The 17,556-nt window shown below is 40.2% G+C and overlaps 1 protein-coding gene across 3 annotated transcripts; it reads right to left on the minus strand.

Annotated features, from left to right (window-relative positions):
• Positions 1 to 1,111: 1,111 nt before the first annotated feature.
• On the minus strand, positions 1,112 to 11,358 carry LOC122670050 (50S ribosomal protein L13). Of its 3 annotated transcripts, XM_043867000.1 has the most exons (6): positions 11,313 to 11,358; positions 10,993 to 11,089; positions 3,381 to 3,455; positions 2,943 to 3,106; positions 2,727 to 2,838; positions 1,112 to 1,567 (listed from the first exon to the last, which is right to left on the minus strand). In XM_043867000.1, the coding sequence occupies exons 2-6, from the start codon at positions 11,029 to 11,031 to the stop codon at positions 1,340 to 1,342; spliced, it is 618 nt and encodes a 205-aa protein (XP_043722935.1). In that variant the 5' UTR covers positions 11,032 to 11,089; positions 11,313 to 11,358; the 3' UTR covers positions 1,112 to 1,339. The 3 variants fall into 3 exon arrangements, with proteins under 3 accessions (XP_043722935.1, XP_043722932.1, XP_043722933.1); XM_043866997.1 differs by lacking the exon at positions 11,313 to 11,358 and having other exon boundaries at positions 2,943 to 3,109; positions 3,384 to 3,455; positions 10,993 to 11,117; XM_043866998.1 differs by lacking the exon at positions 11,313 to 11,358 and having other exon boundaries at positions 10,993 to 11,115.
• Between the last annotated feature and the right edge of the window lie 6,198 nt (positions 11,359 to 17,556).

Below are 17,556 nucleotides of genomic sequence, written 5' to 3' on the forward strand. Positions count from 1 at the left end.
GGGGAAAAGAGAGTTTGAAAGACAAACAAACACTAAAATGTAGTGTGTTGTATTTGGCTATATTTTCTGAGTTAATTATAGGGAGTTTCCAATATCAGTGACTTTCAGATTCAGTTCTACTGTTCTCTTTTTTTCTGATCTATCAAACCAAATATTTGATCTTCTGAGGCAAAGAAGAAAAGACAGAAAAATGTTAATTGAATGGCCATTGCTCCTTTGAAATCTTCAAGATTTTAATGAATAACCAGAACGCCCCTAATGAACATACTTGGAAGGAAGAACTTCCTTTTTGTTATGAACCAGTCGGTTATGTTTTGTTCTACTGCAACCTTAAACAGCTATGTCCCACAGGCACAGAGAGAGACAGGGGGGGACAAACTCTCCCTATTATATATATTTCTTCCCTGTCACTATGCCTAGTGAAGTATAACGTTTCACTATTTGCCACATGGCAGTATACGGATTAGACCATGTGATGAGAGGACCAGGCAAGCATCTCATTAGTACAATATATTTGGCCGTAACAGTAAAACCCTAAGCTTCATCTGTAGTGCATTGCAGTGGAGTGCCAACTGGAAGCAACAGTTTTAAGTAAAAAACCGAAGGCAACGATACACCTTATTGGATGAGGAGCTTCGTTACGGTTCTAGAGAGGAAAGACCAGAAACCAGGGAAGCCAAGAAACTAGGTCATAGATCCTGGAGATATTAGGAATGAAAGCAGATAGTAGTTCCCCAGAAGGGAGGAAGAGGAAGATTTTTGTAATCAGCAAGGGCTTGTGATACTCATCCCACATCAGGGTTTGTCAGAAACAAGGTCTGTTTTATACTCAGAATACTACAGCATGTTATCGAAGAAACTTACCTTGGTCCCAACAATGTTTGTTCGTCTGAGTCCATAGGTTTTGAGAAAGGCGAATTGAGTCGGAAGTTTTCCAACTATGCCGATGTGCTCAAAGGTATCTATCTACTACAAATGCCTATACCACATCAAATGTTTGTCCTTCAACTTTGCCAGTATTTTGTACTGCCAGTCCCAAGCCTAAAAGGAGGAACAGCATAGCAGGTAGGCAGACAGCACAAAAAAACTATTTGAGCCAAGGCCACAATTCAAAAACAGCAAATTGTTATTCTCATAACGAACTTGCAACTGTCAATTGTCACAATCACTACAATGAAATACATTTCGTCCACCACAAAACTCAGCAGGCTTTAAACCAAAAAAAAAAAAAGAAGTAACCTATATTATGAACCAATTCCTCAATAGTAGTTATAGATTGCATGAAACTTGAAGGGAAAAGAACTCTGCTGCTGCGAAGAAACAACGTTTTTCTACCTACTCACACACTCTGTTCATTTTTAGCTTCTTCCTTTTTTATGCGTTTTCTTGGATCGGTAGCACCATGTTGATTTTGCTGTTCAGCCTTCTTCTGAGCTCGAATAAGAGCACGCCTTGCACGGGGTCGCATCTCCCTCACTTTTCGAGGAGGCATCACATAAGGTTCAATCGGGCGGTCACCAAAAGGATGTTCACCACCGACAAATATCCTCAGTTTCCTATCTCTATCCTGCATTCACATCAAGCAGTCAGTTTGGGTATCCAGGATGCATCACCTTCATAACATAACTTTACATTGGATCATCCATAATAAAACCACAAAGAAAAGGCGTACAATTTCATTTATTACAAGTTGCCTATACAGCATCTATTTTCTTATCATAAATGGCAAAAGATAAAGGGTATCAACAATGCATCCCTTCTTGCATAGACGCATAGAACCACAAGTGACTCGTGAACACAGAAATTTCAATCTGTGTGACACCTTTGGATGAGCCATCACATGAAAATCATACCAATAGGTGAAACATTTTCCAGAAAACCACGTTTCTGTAGCTCTTCAGAAAGATTTAGAGATCATGGCCCTTATTGGACACCAAAATTGGCAGTGCTTTCAGGGAATTCAGTACATTTAGGGCGGCTAACGGATCAGAAGATAACTTGAGGCCTGTCTAAACCGACAGGTGCAGATTCAAAGTATCTTTATTGGTTCCAATAAGATCTGGACTAACGAGGTAATCATGATCAGTAATCCGATCAAATTTGCATAAACTTGGATGAGATCCAACAACAATACAAATTATATTGTGTGTTTGTGTACGGAGGTTTAATTGAGAATACCTATAAATAAGAATTTAGGGCAACTCTTTACACAAAAAGTAAAGGTATCCCCCTCCCGCCATAAGTTTTTGTTTGTATTAATATTTTATTGGGAAAATGTTCTCTGACCGGGAGTGTAGCCTATGCTAGTGCTCCCTTTTCTATCTCTCTCCCCCCTCCCCTCCTGAAATGACCTCACCTCACTGCCCCCCGAAATGATTCCTTTCCAGGGGCACTCATTGGGTGTTACCTGCCGGCGTAGGCTACACTCTCCCTATTTTATTTTAGTGCTTTTTTTTTTAAAATTTTCAGCTTTGTAAAGGTTCAACTTCTTTCTATTCATTTTCCTATTTCTTTTCCTTTCTTTTTTATGCAAATCTTATCTATTTCAATGGCAGAATCCACTGGTAAACTTGCAAATCCAAGGAATTCTAAAATTTAGAAAAACATATAAAGGGTTTTTTGCAACCCCACCCCCAAAAAAGAAAAGAAAAGGCTTCTACCTACACAGGACTATAATATATAATCCAAATTTTCTTCTAAAAAGATAATTTCAGGGCAACACTTACATCACGCAGTTTGTTTCTTGGAAGCATGCGCAAGACAGCTTTGCGTATAACTTCTGTTGGATCCTTAGCTAACTGGTCCTTCAGACTCCTTTCCTTAAGGTGGCCTATATACCTATAAGCTAAACATGGTTCAACATCAAATAAAAGAAATACTATAAAACACAGAAATTTAACATCAACAAACATATAAATAATAACCAAAGTATTGGTACTTGCCCAGTGTGCCAGCGATAGAATTTATCAGTCAGTTTTCTTCCTGTTACACAGATATCTTTTGCATTAAGCACAATGCACATGTCTCCATCCTCACGATAGGGGGTGTATGTCGGCTTATCCTTGCCTTGAATAACAGTAGCAATTTGAGATGCCAACCTCCCAAGGATCTATTAGAAAACTATTAAGTTCAATATTGTTATTCTTGCAATCATGAATGAATAACAACTACTTCAATGCTCCCCAATCTTGCTGACTCAAAGTGTGACTACAGTTAAAATTGAGAATAAGGGAAACCAACCTCCCAAGGACCTATAAGAAAACTATTAAGTTCAATATTGTTATTCTTGCAATCATGAATGAATAACGACTACTTCAATGCTCCCCAATCTTGGAAACTCGAAGTGTGACTACAGTTAAAATTGAGAATAAGGGAAACCAAACCTGGCCTTTGGCATCAAATACTCGCCATCGTAGCCCCTCCAAATTAATACGTCTCAGGCCAGCAAGTGCTTTCTGCATAACATGCATGCACAGATATATAAGAGGACGTTCTGTTATGGACAAAACATGAGATGCCACACTACACAGATACGTTAGTTGAACAGTACATGAGGTGGATTCCTCACATGACACCATCTTGATGCAACTTGTTCTACATTTCTATGTGAGAGCATTCTTTTGAGAAACGTAGACCACAATAAAGACATAATATAACCAGAAAATACACAACTAAGCTGTGGCATAAAAAAGGGCCAATCCATATTTCTTTCATAAGCCATTAGAATCATTAAAAATAATATGATAAAAGATAAATAGTATTCTTTCAGAATAAGTCTCTTCAATATCACATTGTATTGATTACCAAGGTAACAAGAGTTCAAAGCATCCCCTAGGTGAAGTGAAATGATTGCCAAAGATTATGCACTCACAAAAGCAATTAACTTACATCCTCCGATAGAGCATTCCTTGATCTCATATCAAAGATAAATAACCTAATTATTTTTTCAAATAATGAAAATTTACTCAGGGAATGGGGAGTGTAGAGTTGAAATTGGGAAATGCCAATTGCGGTTCAAGAGTCGGAATCGACACGAGAATCAGTTGCCAAGAATTGGTCTGAATCGGTAAGAATCAGCCTGAAGCAAGGGATTTGTGGCAGTTATAGTTGTCACGGCGGTTAGGGCTCTGTATAGTAATGCTTCTGGTTTTTTTTAGTGTATTTGGGTCCGGCACACTTTTATGTGTTTTTGTGTTTTTTGAACGTTTCTGGGTCCTGAAATGCTGTATGGTAATCCTGGAAAAAAAAACATTTATGAAGTTTAGAAGAAACAGAAATCTGTATGGGTCGCACTTAACAAAATTGTTTCTTTTGTTTACCAAAAATTACGTAATTGCCATCTACACCATGGCATTTATACCTATGGTTTTTTAAGCAAAAAAAAAAAAAAAAAGAAGCAAACATCACAATTCAAAACTACTTAAATTGTTTAGGTAGTACATCACAATTAAAAGCATATGATTTTTAAGTGAATTCTATTTGGAATGAAATTAGATCATTACACATGATAGGTTATTCTAAATCTTTCCAATCCATTTACTCAAATAGCTCAGCTATGTCAAGTAACTAATGAGATCAAACTCTCCAAACCCAAACAATGATGGAGCCACAAGAATTTAAGGCAATTCATTAGAAATTTCATTATGATAAGAGCCACAAGAATATAAGGCAATTCATTAGAAATTTCATTAAGACAAACTAAGCAAGCAAATTCAGTGGTTGTTGGTGGTTCCATATCTGAACCTCCCTTCATAGGATTTATGCAACCATTCAAATTGTCAGGTAAAGAAGAAGGTGGAACAATCACAAGAAGGTCACAAAAAATCCCGTATGAAGCATTGAATTTCGGATGCCAACAACGATGAGATCGGGTCCAAAAATCTCCTACAGTGCTTGAAACTAATAGGTGATGGCAACTTCTGCTCTGATGTACAGCATGACCAACAACCCATTTTCTCTTTGTTCTTGAAATACAGGAATAACCCACATCAAATTCCAAAAGAGGAGATACCCACGAGTCCCCTTTTAAGGACCAAACTCTCAAAGGTTCCATTTTTGAGTGGGAAATTTAGATGTAAATACGGAAAGCTACTGCAAAATCCATTCATGAGTATGGAGAAAAGACAGGGTTTTTTCAATCTCCAATGTCACTTCTCACGAAAACTGAAACTAGATAATGAAAACAGAATTCTAAAGAATTTAGAGACAATGGAAAAGTGGTCAGTTTGCCTGGATATGGGAATTTTCCTGATGTTGGTGGTAAGATAATCGGGGCTCCCACTACACTTCCAGATGCTCTAACCACATAATAGTGTGCAATTATTTGTTTTGTTTGATAAATTTTAGGGGTACTGATTGGTGATCACTCCTTGTTGCATTAACCTCCATGTAATTTCATATGTACAACAGATAAAACAATAATAATTCTTCACCTACAGTATCAAAAAATAGAAGCACTGAGCTCTTTAAGATGAGGAGTTGAGGGTTTCTTACGAGCATAAAAGAGATTCTCAAAAACTGCCTATTACCAGTATCTAGAATCATTACGATCAAAATCGAACCAATCCCCATAATCATCATAATATTCTTCAGAGTTCTCAGGGTCACAAAGAAATTCAGGGATCTGCGCGGTAGCGCTTCTGGCAATGGCGCTTGCTTGAGAGCTGCCTATCGTTCCCAACCTCCTGATCCCTCAGAAACATGGGCAACTGTTGCCCAGTTCTTCCAGGACTTCTTCAGTAAAGTGGGGTGAATCAGAGAAGTCAATGAGTTGTAGCCTCTTACAGCTACGGATGACCTTCAAAACGGCCTCAGAGGTTGCAGAGTTGCACGGAGGGTTGCAGAGGTTGAGGGCAAAGAGAGAACCAAGACGGGGAGTTGCAAAGGTCGAGCGCAAAGCGAACATTAGAGGTTTTTGGCGATGGAGAGTTGCAGAGGGAGAGCGCAAAGAGAGCAATAGATATCAACGGAGGGTTGCAAAGGTCGAGCGAGAACAGTGAAGAGAGGTTTGGAGGTTTTAGGGCGAAAACCCCCTATTTGTTATGTTTAGATGACATTTTACACTTTTACCCTCGTTAACTTAAGTGAAGCTCATGATTCTCTGAAAATTTGTAAAAGTGTTTCTCTCAGGTGAGAAACACCAATTTGGTGTTTTGCAAATGTGTGCTAAAAGTGTGCTAAGTGCCCGGTTCGTTTCAAAAAAGCAAAAAAATGAACCGGACATACCATTCAGATTTTAGTGTGTTTCTGTTCCAAAAAAGCGAAAAAACACCAAAAACACTAAAAAAGAACGTTACCATACAAAGCCTAGGCGACCCAAGGCGGTGGAGAATGTAAAAAATCAAGGTGACATCAAGTAGGCGACCAAGGCGCCCAAGTCGACCAAAGTGCCTGGACGCCTAGGCGACGCCTTGACAACTATTACTGGCAGTTTTTGGAAGGTCTTTCGACCAATATGAATCCTCTAAGGGCAGTCATTGGTGATTTTAATGTTGTTAGAAGCCGGAGAGAAAAGGTGGGGGCGAGAGCATAAATCAGGTTGCAGTTGATGAATTTAACAACCTTATTTTTTATGCGGGGCTGCTGGATCTTAAATGGAAAGGTCAATTCCTGACTTTGTGCAGTAGCCAGATTTGGAGTAGATGAATTAGCTGCAAGCTTGACAGGGTTCTTGTTAATGAGAAGTGGGTGGATTGTTTGAGATGCACTGAAGTTGACTTTCTCACCCCTGGAGGTATCTGATCACCGCCCTACCTGTCTGTCCATTTTGGGGGAAAGGGGAGTTTGGGCCGAAGGCTTTCAAATTCTTTAATATTTGGACTTCGAGAGGTTATTAAGGAGGAGTTGCTTCAGGGATGGAAAGAACCTGTTTCGGACTGCCTGAACCCTTTGTCAGCCTTTGCATCTAGGTTGAGGAATGGGAAGAAAGTGCCTGAAGGAATGGAATAGACGGATGGTTGGTATGTTTCTGATTGGAGGAGGTCTATGGAGGCCCATCTTTCCCTCATCCAAAGAGCCCTTTCCTCTGACCCCTTTAATGAGCTGCTAGCTAGGGAGGAAAGGAAAGTTAAAGGGGAGTATGGGGCTGCCCCTACAGAGTAGGAAGCTTTCTTAAAGCAGAAATCCAGAACTGACTGGTTGAATCTGGGTGATGGTAACAATGGAATTTTCCATAAGGCAGTGCAATGTAGACAGAACCTTAACAACATTTTGGAGGTGGCGAGACTTGCTGGGTCCTCAACTGATAGTCCTACCCAGATCAAAGCTGAAGCCGTACATTATTTCTCCACTCTTTGGAAGTCCACAGGTGGAGGTGGTGGTATTCCCTGATTCTATGACCTTTTGCATCCCTTGAGGAGCCACAGAGAGGTTCCTTGGTGGCCGAGGTTACTGCTGAGGAGATCAAGGAGGTGGTATTCTCTTCAAATGACAATAAGGCTCCTGATTCGGATGGGTTCAATGCCCACTTCTTCAAGTCCTCCTGGGACATCATCAAAATGGACCTTGTTGCTGCCATCCAGTAGTTCTTCTCCACTTCATTCATGCCCAGTTCAGTTAATTCCACCTTCATTTGTCTTATTCCCAAATCTGACCAGTCTGCTAGGTTGTCTGGTTATAAACATATTGCTCTTTGCAACCTTCTTTCTAAATTCATTACAAAAATCATTGCCAATAGACTCAAGTTAGGTATTGGCCACTTGGTTTCCCATACCCAATCTGCTCTCATTAAGGAGAGATCCATTGTGGATAACATTTTGGTATGCCATGATGCTGTTAGGGGGGTTGCCCATAAAAACTCCACCCCTTCCTATGACTCCCTTAAGTGGCACTTTCTCCTTAAAATTATGGTTTGCATGGGTTTTCTTAGGAAAATTATTCTGTGGGTGAAGAGCTGCATTCTATCTTCTATGTTCTCCATTCTAGTTAACGGTAACCTTGTTGGCTACTTTACTGGTGGAAGGGGCATCAGACAAGGGGATCCTATATCTCCTTTTGTATTCACCATAGTTATGGAAAGCCTTACAGTGTTGATGAACAAGTTAGTTGTGGACCGGAGCTTTCAGCTCATCACTAGGTGCAAACCCCAATTGCTGTCTCATTTGATATTTGCAGATGATCTAATGATCTTTGTGAAGGCTGAATTCTCTTCAGTCTCGACAGTTATGGGAACCCTTCCTACTTTTTCAGCACTTTCTAGGCTCTCCATATCAACAGATCCAGATCGTCTATTATTTTGGGAGGAGTCAGACCTCAAATTCAAGAGCAGTTTTCGAGGATGACCGGTTTCACAGATACTCGATTGCCTATTAGATATCTTGGGGTCCCTTAGTTCTCTGAGAAGTTGAAGACGGCTGATTGTGCTCCCCTTTTTGACCTCGTGAGGAGACTGGAAGGATGGAAATCCAGGTTTTTATCTTTTGTTGGTCGCCTTCAACTCATATCCTTAATGCTCCAAGGAGCGTATATCTACTAGTTATGGTTGTTTGGTTTGGCTGGGTGTGTTAAGAGGAAGTTGGAGTCTCAGTTCTCCAATTTTCTTTGTTCTAGACCCAGTCTTGAGAGGAAGATGCATTTTATTGCTTGGAATTTCATTTGTAGTCCGAAGGAGGATTGGGGTTGAAGCACATAAAGGACATGAATATGGCAGGTATTCTGAAACAGATTTGGAAGGGTGGCTTCCCAAAAGGAGACCTTGTGGGTGAGATGGGTGTTATGCAGATATCTTAAAGTAGAGATTTCATTTGGACAGTCCTTCCCCCCCCCCCCCCTACCCCCAATCAATTGTTCTTAGGTATGGAGGAAGGTTCTCAAATATAAGGAGGAGCTCAGCCTTTTGTTCATCATTCCATTGGAGATGGCAGCTTAGCTACTAACCTTTGATTGAACCCTTGGCATCCGGAGAGGATTCTTATACTCAGATATGGGGACAGGATTAGATATGATGCAAGATCGGATAGATTGTCCTTGGCGCAGTCAATTCTTAGGGATGGTGATTGGGATCCTGGACCTTGCTCCTCTATGGATATGATTCTTTTATGTGCCTAAACTTTGGTGGTTGAGAGGTTTACATGCAAGAGGTTGCTTACGTGGTAGAATGGTAGCGTTATTTATGCATTATGTTATGTAAGTTAATTAGTGTAAGTCGTGGTGTGTTGTAAGTAGTTAATTAGTAGTAGTAAATGTGTAATTAGTTATTAGCAACGGGAAGAGTTGAACGTAGAAATTGTAGGAGAAGTTGTAGGAGTGGGAAGTGGGTAGTTGTGATAACCAATTATTGTACGTGTATTTATTTTTGAATGATGAAGTAGAAAGGAGACTTTGGAATCCCTAATTTATCTTTAGAGATTATCTTGAGAAGAGGCCGGCTACCTCCCAACAAACCAAACGCCCGGCTTCATTCGTAAAGCCCCTCTATTTTCTATCCTATTTCTCCTTTTTCCTATTTTCTCTCTTTCTCTTCCTATTATCTCTCTATTTTTTTTTCTTATTTTATTTTTAAATTATTCGCGCACGTAACAGATTCATGTTTGGAGCCAGTTGACAATTACCAAGCTTCGTGAATCAGAGCCTGATTGCATTAGGTGGACTGCTCACTCATCCGGTATCTTCTCTATTAGATCGGCTTAGGATACTCTGAGGAGATCCCATCCCCAGGTTAAGTGGGCTCCATGCATTAGGTTTCAAACTAGCATTCCTCGTCAATCCTTCACAACATGAAAATGTTTGGTGGACACTCTCCCCATCAAAGACCAGCTCATTCAGAGAACTATCTAGGTTACACCCTTTTATTGCTTAGATTGGGCTGGATTATAGAGTAGAGATCACATTTTCTTTGAGACGAAACGAGTTTTAGTACTATGTCTAGAAGGAAAGGAACTTCCTTATTTTTAGGAACTTGACCAGTACTTTGGTGATAATCAGAGACATCTGTATCGATGTTGAGGATCAATGCCACAATGTTTCTCCTGAGGGGAACAGGTCTTTTAGGAACATATACTTGGCCGAGAAATGGAATACCCATCTCACCTGGTCTGCTAGTTCCAAGTGAGATCGCCATCACCGCTTTTGGGGCCCGCTTTGTAAGCCTTTGTTTTGGTTGTTTGTGTTCCTTCTTAGTGGGGGCTCTCCTGCCTCTCCAAGGGTCTGTCCTTGTGAGAGAAGTAGGGTCTTCCAATTGGTTATGTAATGATATTCTCCTTTTCCAATAAATAGATTTAACTATCAAAAATAATAATAATAATACTAATAATCAGCCTGAAGCGGCCATAAACTGACCTATAATCACCATATTGGATCGGTTGGGATCAGGATTGGCTGCCGTTTCGGCTGATCCAATCCTTATTCCTTGAACCGTGATGCCAATAAAAAAGCAAGAAAAACCAGTAAAAAATAAGTTAAATTTCCCGATGGAAACACAAGTCAAAATGGACCAGCAAATGAAAGTAAATTTCCCGATGGATTCCAACACGTCAAAATGGACTGACTGGCCACTGTACAATAACTGTATGATGATGAGGAAGAAGAATAGTTAAAGGTCCCTGTATGACACTCAAATCGATCCCTCCTAAAATTTCTCAAAATGAAAGCCATCTCACTTCTGTATATTTTCGTACGACCAATTAAGAGAAAGAGTAATGCACCAAAGAAAAATTCAAAAAAAAAGGGGAGAGGGGGGGAGGGGGGAAGAAGAAGAAGAAGAAAGAGAAAGCATAAAATTTAAGTGGAGGCGATGACGAATCAACCAACTATCCCACGACTCTCATCCCAAAAATCAAAACCGATACTCATTTTCTACCATAAATTAGAACATCAAAATCATAACCCACCCCTGCTCCCCCCCCCCCCCTACCCTACAATCAAATGCCACGACTACATTAGCAACAGCGATTACTAAGACCTCGGTAAATTTTACGAACAACTGGTATACTTTTGCACAAACTTAAGTTGTGATTAAATTAGATATGATGAGAAATGACAAAAATAAGAACTTGCCTTGAGGTTGCCACTGAAATTGCCGGCGGCTGGGTTCATTTTTTCTCTGAATTTTCGTCGCTCTTAGATAACGAGCATTCAGCTTTTTTTCTTAGACCTGTTATGCACATTTCATAATCATCAGTTCATTAAAACTCAGGAAAATTAACTCACTCATCATCCTCTCGCTCTCTCTACCGAGGTAGTAGTAGTAGACTAGTAGGGTAGGGACGTCTTCGCCCATTCAGTTTCGTTATACAATAAGATAAGATTCAAAAAAAATAAAAATAAAAACATACAGAGAGACAGAGAGAGGGAGAGGGAGGGAGGGAGGTGCGTACCTGCAATCGCCGAGTTGCAATGCTCCGACGGTAGTAATGGTAGAGACAAGGGGAATAATAGGGTTACGACTTACAAATTACAATTTGAGGATTTTAGATAGAAGAAAGTTTTTGTTAATTTACACTTTTACCCTTAAGTTGGGTCGATTAGACCGAGTTTTCTTCATCCATGGTGAAGAGAGAATCTCTTCAACTACGGGATTTAACCCTCCTATCCGACCAACAAAAAGTATTGTGGACCTTCTAAAGACTCCACTCCCATACGAAATTACTAATCAAGCGAGACTGAGGTCCATCGGTCCATGAGCCATTTCTGATGGGTGGCCCCATAGTATCAGTCAAAATATGCAGAAATTTATATATAAAAAAAAAAGGACTTATAATAAAGGATAAAGGTTTCCTCCACCACCGGGTGACATTCAGCTACCAATCTAGGATTTACAAGCCCTATTAGGTTTTTGTATGTTTCTTGAATTACCCTCTCGATACCTCTTGCGTGCATCTGAACTTGGCTCAATGAATGGATTCCCATTCACCTAGGCTGAAGGAAAACTCCATCATATAATAAAGGGAAAATATCTAACCCCTCCCCCTCTAAGTTTGTCTAATATCGACCCAATATCCAAGTTTTGAAAAATATCTACCCCCTCCCCTACTTTATAAAGATTGTATCAACCGCACCCTATCCATGTAATGGCGTTAAAAAAATTTGGGTAAAGGCAAAAATACCTTTTTTAATATCTATGGAAAGCATATGGCTTTCTCCCTTGCTACGGAAAAGACTATATTACCCTTATGTAGAGTTGAAAGTCAAAAGACTTTCTTCTCCCTTGCAACACCCAAATCGAGAGCTTCACCCAAAAAAAAAAAAAAACCTAAATCGAAAGATAGAAGAAGGGGAAGCAAGAAGAGAAGCTAAGAGATTGAAGAAGGGGGAGAAAGAAGACATCCGCTGCAACCTTTATCTGCCATTGACGATCTGCTGCAACATTCCTTCGCCGATCTGCATTGGCTTACAGTGATAGATACTCCAGATCCAATTAATTCCATTTTTGTTGGCCTAAGCATATCTCAAACTCAACCATCTCACTTACCTAATAGTCCTCCACGTATCACAGGAAACTAAAACTGTTCTTCGTGCAAGTGATTAGCTGATTGAGGTGCTGTTGATTACAATTTAAAATTTCAGTAGACCTGGGATTTCATTGTTTGGAAAACTTATAGATCTTCGATTACTGCAAATCTATTTAGCATTTTTTCAGGGTTAATTAACCCCTCTTAGAAGACCATTCGACTTCTGTTTGAAGGTGATTAGCATTGCTGATTTTTATCAATTGGTACTCTATATAACTCCATGCGGTACTCTGTTTTGGAGTTCTTTTCAGAAGGTGAGTTTTAAAATTTTTTTTTTAAGTCCATCAGATCCTGGTGTGCTTTGTGGTTTTGTTCCCTCCTATAGGAAGTTGTTCGATCCTATTTTGGATCCCATCTGAGTTTCCGCAGAGAGCAGAGAGAAGATGAAGATCGGCATGTGTTGTGGTGCTGCCGCTGCTGCTACTGCTATGATGGTGGTGCTGGCGCTACGGCTGCTGATATGGTGGTGGTGGCGCTGGCGCTGTTGCCGGAATAATACGAAGAAGAAGAGGATCTGCCAGAGAAGCAGAAACCAGAGAAGAAGAAGAAGAAACGCTAGAAGCAGAGGAAGAAAAAGGGTATTTGGGGATTGGAAGGGTAAAATTGGAAGGATAAAAAAAGGGTATTTGACTTAAGGGTAATTTGGGGTTTTAGATAAATTACACATGTCCACGTCATCAGTTATTAGTCATTTTTAACGGTTAGGGTACGTTGATACAATCTTTATAAAGTAGGGGAGGGCTAGATATTTTTCAAAACTTGGTATTGGGTTGATATTAGGCAAACTTAGAGGGGAGGGGGTAGATATTTTCCCTATAATAAAATTCATATTCAAGTTGATAAGAAAATTATTTGTTTACTTAAAAAAGTTGAGACAAAAATTCAGATGTTCAATTTGAATATTTGTTGTACATATTTCTCATTATCAATCAAAATTAGAAACTCAGGATCTCAAATAGAAACCCCAAACCCAATAACATTTGCAGCTCCCTTCAACAGCTCACACAAGAAACATAATGACATCCAAAAAGAATTTCTCTATCATGGCTCAAATTTCAAATTGTTGGAAATATGTATCTGTCAAACTTTGATTGATTCTTTTTGTTTTATTTAATATCTTTCATGCATGATATAATCTTTTCACGGACTTATAAGATTGTCCTTAGGTTTTCACCTAAAACCCTTTCGATTAGAGATAGGATTGGACTTCATATTCATATAACCGTTACATTATGTACTACTAGGAATGTTGATTCCATGGTACAAGTGTAAGTAAATATTTTGTGTGTATATAGAATATAAATCACTTGAAAATTCTTGCATGTGTTACTACTAGTTGTTAAGCGGATGCGATTTTTCACTAGTCACTTTAATGATGCTTTGACCTGAGATGTTAAATCCGTGCCCAAAACTCGGTTTGAAACCCGATCTGACCATCGGTCTGGTTTGAACCTTTTGTGTAGAACCGGGAGCGGAGTACACTCGTGAACTGTGGGTCATAATACTCAAGCCATCACACAAGACTGTCAACCACGAAATGGGGGAAGTTGTCGAGGAAAGATTCACCGTTAAAGACAAAGGGAAAAATCGTCTACGAAAGCATATTCTTGGAATTCCCTTATGATGGGGATTTACGGGGCTCGCACCTGAATCGTCCTTATCCACTTAGCGATGACTGGGAGTAAGTCACTATCCGCATACCATTAATAAGCATAAGAACTACAATGGGCTTAGGCTTAAGACCTTAGCCTCTTTCTATTTGTAACTAGAACTTGGGCCATGGGCCATGGGCCCAAGTGGATCCAATGGCCCAAGACCTTAGGCTTTCACCTAACCAAATAAGCCCCTAAGCAAATGATCCTAAGGACTAAAGACTATCCAAACATGACCTAAGACTAAAGTGAGGTAAATAGGGGTCAAACCACTATTCACCTCACAATAGAAAACCTAAATCGTGGAGAAGAAAGGAGAGAAGGAAAGAAAGAAGAAGAAGAAAAAGAAGAAGAAGAAGAAGGAAGAAGGAGAAGAAAGAAGAAGAAGAAAGAAGAAGAAGAAAGGAGAGAGGTTGAACCCAAGCTTGCTCTCCTACATTGGTGAGCATTCTCTCTCTCTCTCTCTCTCTCTCTCTCTCTCTCTCACTTCCTAATTTATAGACCTAGGGTTTGGAATTATAAGCCATGAATGTTTCACCTACCTTATTAGAAGAGCCATTAATAGCAAATCCTTGATGCTTAACTATGAAGCACCTAACCCTACCTTAAACTCATTCACCCTTCTCCATTTATGAACCCTAAGTTGGGGATTTACCTCCATTTATGGGTTTCACCAACCCTCATGGAAAACCGTAGATGTGTGGTTTGAGGCTATGTTGTTAAATATCATTGATTAAAGACACTTTCAAACCGCAATACCCAAACCCATGAGTTTCCTTCCCATGTGTATTTTAATGGAGGAAGACCCAATCAATCAATCATTGGGTTTACAAACCCATGTTGGGGGTGTGCTATGGCACCTTGATTGAGTTGTTTTCATGGCCAAAGAGACCTCTAAAAACCCCTAAGAATATCCCATTTTACCCCAAGGTAAAACCATTCTCAGAATGGCATGAACAGCAAGACTGGCACATGCAAGTACCTGTCCCTGAGAAACTAGATCTGCCAGTAGGAAGTCCGAGAGGGACAGGCACATGCAAGTGCCAGTCCCTGAGAAACTAGATCTGTCGGTCCCTGAGAGGGACAGACACATGGGCAGGCACATGCAAGTGCCAGTCCCTGAGAACCTAGATCTACCGGTGGGAAGTCCGAGAGGGACAGGCACATGGACAGGCACATGGACAGGCACATGATATAGCCTTGCTGTATGTGCCGGTCCCCTATTTCAACCTTGTTTGATAACTTATGGGGCCCAACTCTTCTAGCCCTAAGGCACTAATCTCTCCCCACGTTGTACACCCTCTTTAGGTTGACTGACCCGGCTCGGGGGCGTATTAGTACGTGGGACAGTATACTTGGCATCGAATGTCGATTTGAAGAACTCCGTACTGACGATTGACTGAGAATCAAGGTGAGTGAGTTAAGCAAACGTCTTAATTTATGGAATGTTTATGTGTCGTGTCTTGCAAATGCCATTCATGCATGTGTGCTATAATATATAATTATTGGTAAGATATAGGACGATCTAAATGTTTAGATGTTGATAGGACTTTACATTCTTGTCTTGCGATATTATTTATTTTATTGCACTATGGTGCGAATGGTATTGGATTTAGTTATGGGACTCGGGTGCCGATTGGTGCTGGACCTGGGGATTCCATAATATGGACTCACTCATGGCATGTAGATCTAAGGCTTCGGAAGCGGGATCCAAGTGTCGATGGGTGCTGGGCTTGAGATTGCCGTACTTGAAATTGCATTAGAGTTGTCCATTGTATTAGGTGGAAATGGGATGGTGACCGACCGACTGCCTTCGGTATTCACATCTCGTACTTGTATACGTACGTATGGGCTAGAGGGAGAGAGGATAGCCGGCCGACCGTATTTTGGTATCTATGGACTCGGCCTCTAGCCTATGCACATGCGTACCTCACTCATACAATAGGTGAATGCTGGCTAGGATAAATGTTTACCCAGTACTATGACCCTTACCGACAGGGGGTTAGGTGTCGGTCAAATCCGTGGGTTCCGACCGTTATTCGGGTATACCCACCCGGGAAGTTCGGGCACAGACCGTATTTTGGGCCGAACGCCAGGACGGGATTTGACTTGGGGGTTTGCGTATATCTCTTGGGGAGACCGGTACGGCAGGCTTCCAGCGCAACTTGGGTTTGTCATCGCCGGTATATCATCCGTTTATGGTACCGATGTCAGGGATGCTACCTAAGATGTTGTTATAGTACTATACCTGACTTAGTTGTGTGTTAGGTGGATAACAATAAAACTATACATCATCATTCATTCATGTAGCATGATTGTAAATTGTATGTGATGTACGGTCTACCTTGGTGGTATGAGACACCTTGGTATCCGTCCATCATGTATGGTTTGCAGTCAACCCCATTCATTATTATTATTGTATATGCTTGTGTGGCTTAGCTACTCATTGGGCTCAGTTGGAGCTCACTCCTCGAGGAAACATATTTTTAGTTGATGCAGGTACATTCGAGCAGGACGGCACGGAGTTCAAGACTCCTGAAGAAGGTCATGAAGAGTGGTGGACTCTGGAGTATGAGGATCATGGACCGGAGTACTACTGTGAGATGTGTTCCACGAGGGAACAGTGATTCTTAGCTGGTGGCCATCTTTTGTTACACTTTGATAAACTATCTTCTGATTCAAAGGTGTATTCTTTTTATTCCTTTCTTGATAAGTGTATTTACTATACAGTGATAATACATAGATCCTGATTAGAACGAATTGTACTTGAAGGGGTAAACTTGAATAGACAATATTTTATATGCTATCACCTAGCTTCTGCTAACTCTGATGTTATTAATATTAATCCTTTCCTTTTACCTATTATCTGTCGTTGTGAATGAGTTAGTCTTGGGTACTGCATCAGTGATTCTGGTGGTTGGAGAGCGTAGTTGTATGCTCCGGTTGCATTTCCAGGGGTTCAGGGATGGGGGTGTAACATGAGAGGTTCTTATTGCTGCGATGTGATGAATTTTGGTACACCAATGGTTGATGTCGTACGAATTATATATAGGTGCACTAGATTCATGATGGAGCATTATGAGCGAAAGAGATGCTCAACATGAAATTCATTGCCTTTTATTGGGGAATATCAAAGAGAGAATTTATGTATTTGATGGAACATGAATTTGGATCCAATGTCACTTTTGTAAATGGTTTACAAAGTTATTTTATTCTATCAATTGTATTATTATTTGAAAGGCTATTTTAAATTGTTTTTTGGGTCCAATCATCATCACAGAATCTCATATAATTGGGGTTAGGCGGTATTCATTTACATACCCTAAATTCATTATGTGATATTATTCAGTGGAGGGCTGTTTGCATAACTGAAAGAGTTTAATTATGCTTGACAAATAAAATAGGTTAATTATCTAATTAACTATTGTCTAATATATTTAATTATATTAAATAAACAT

Source organism: Telopea speciosissima, chromosome 7 (assembly GCF_018873765.1).
Source record: "Telopea speciosissima isolate NSW1024214 ecotype Mountain lineage chromosome 7, Tspe_v1, whole genome shotgun sequence".
In the NCBI taxonomy this organism is placed as follows: Eukaryota; Viridiplantae; Streptophyta; class Magnoliopsida; order Proteales; family Proteaceae; genus Telopea; species Telopea speciosissima.

Coding starts and splice junctions, on each gene's coding strand:
- LOC122670050 (XM_043867000.1), bottom strand. CDS start 11,031: ATGAACCCAGCCGCCGGCAATTTCAGTGGCAACCTCAAG. Junction 3,456..10,992: donor ATTTCAGTGGCAACCTCAAG/GCAAGTTCTTAT, acceptor CATGTTATGCAG/AAAGCACTTGCTGGCCTGAG. Junction 1,568..2,726: donor CAAGAAACAAACTGCGTGAT/GTAAGTGTTGCC, acceptor ATGTGAATGCAG/GATAGAGATAGGAAACTGAG.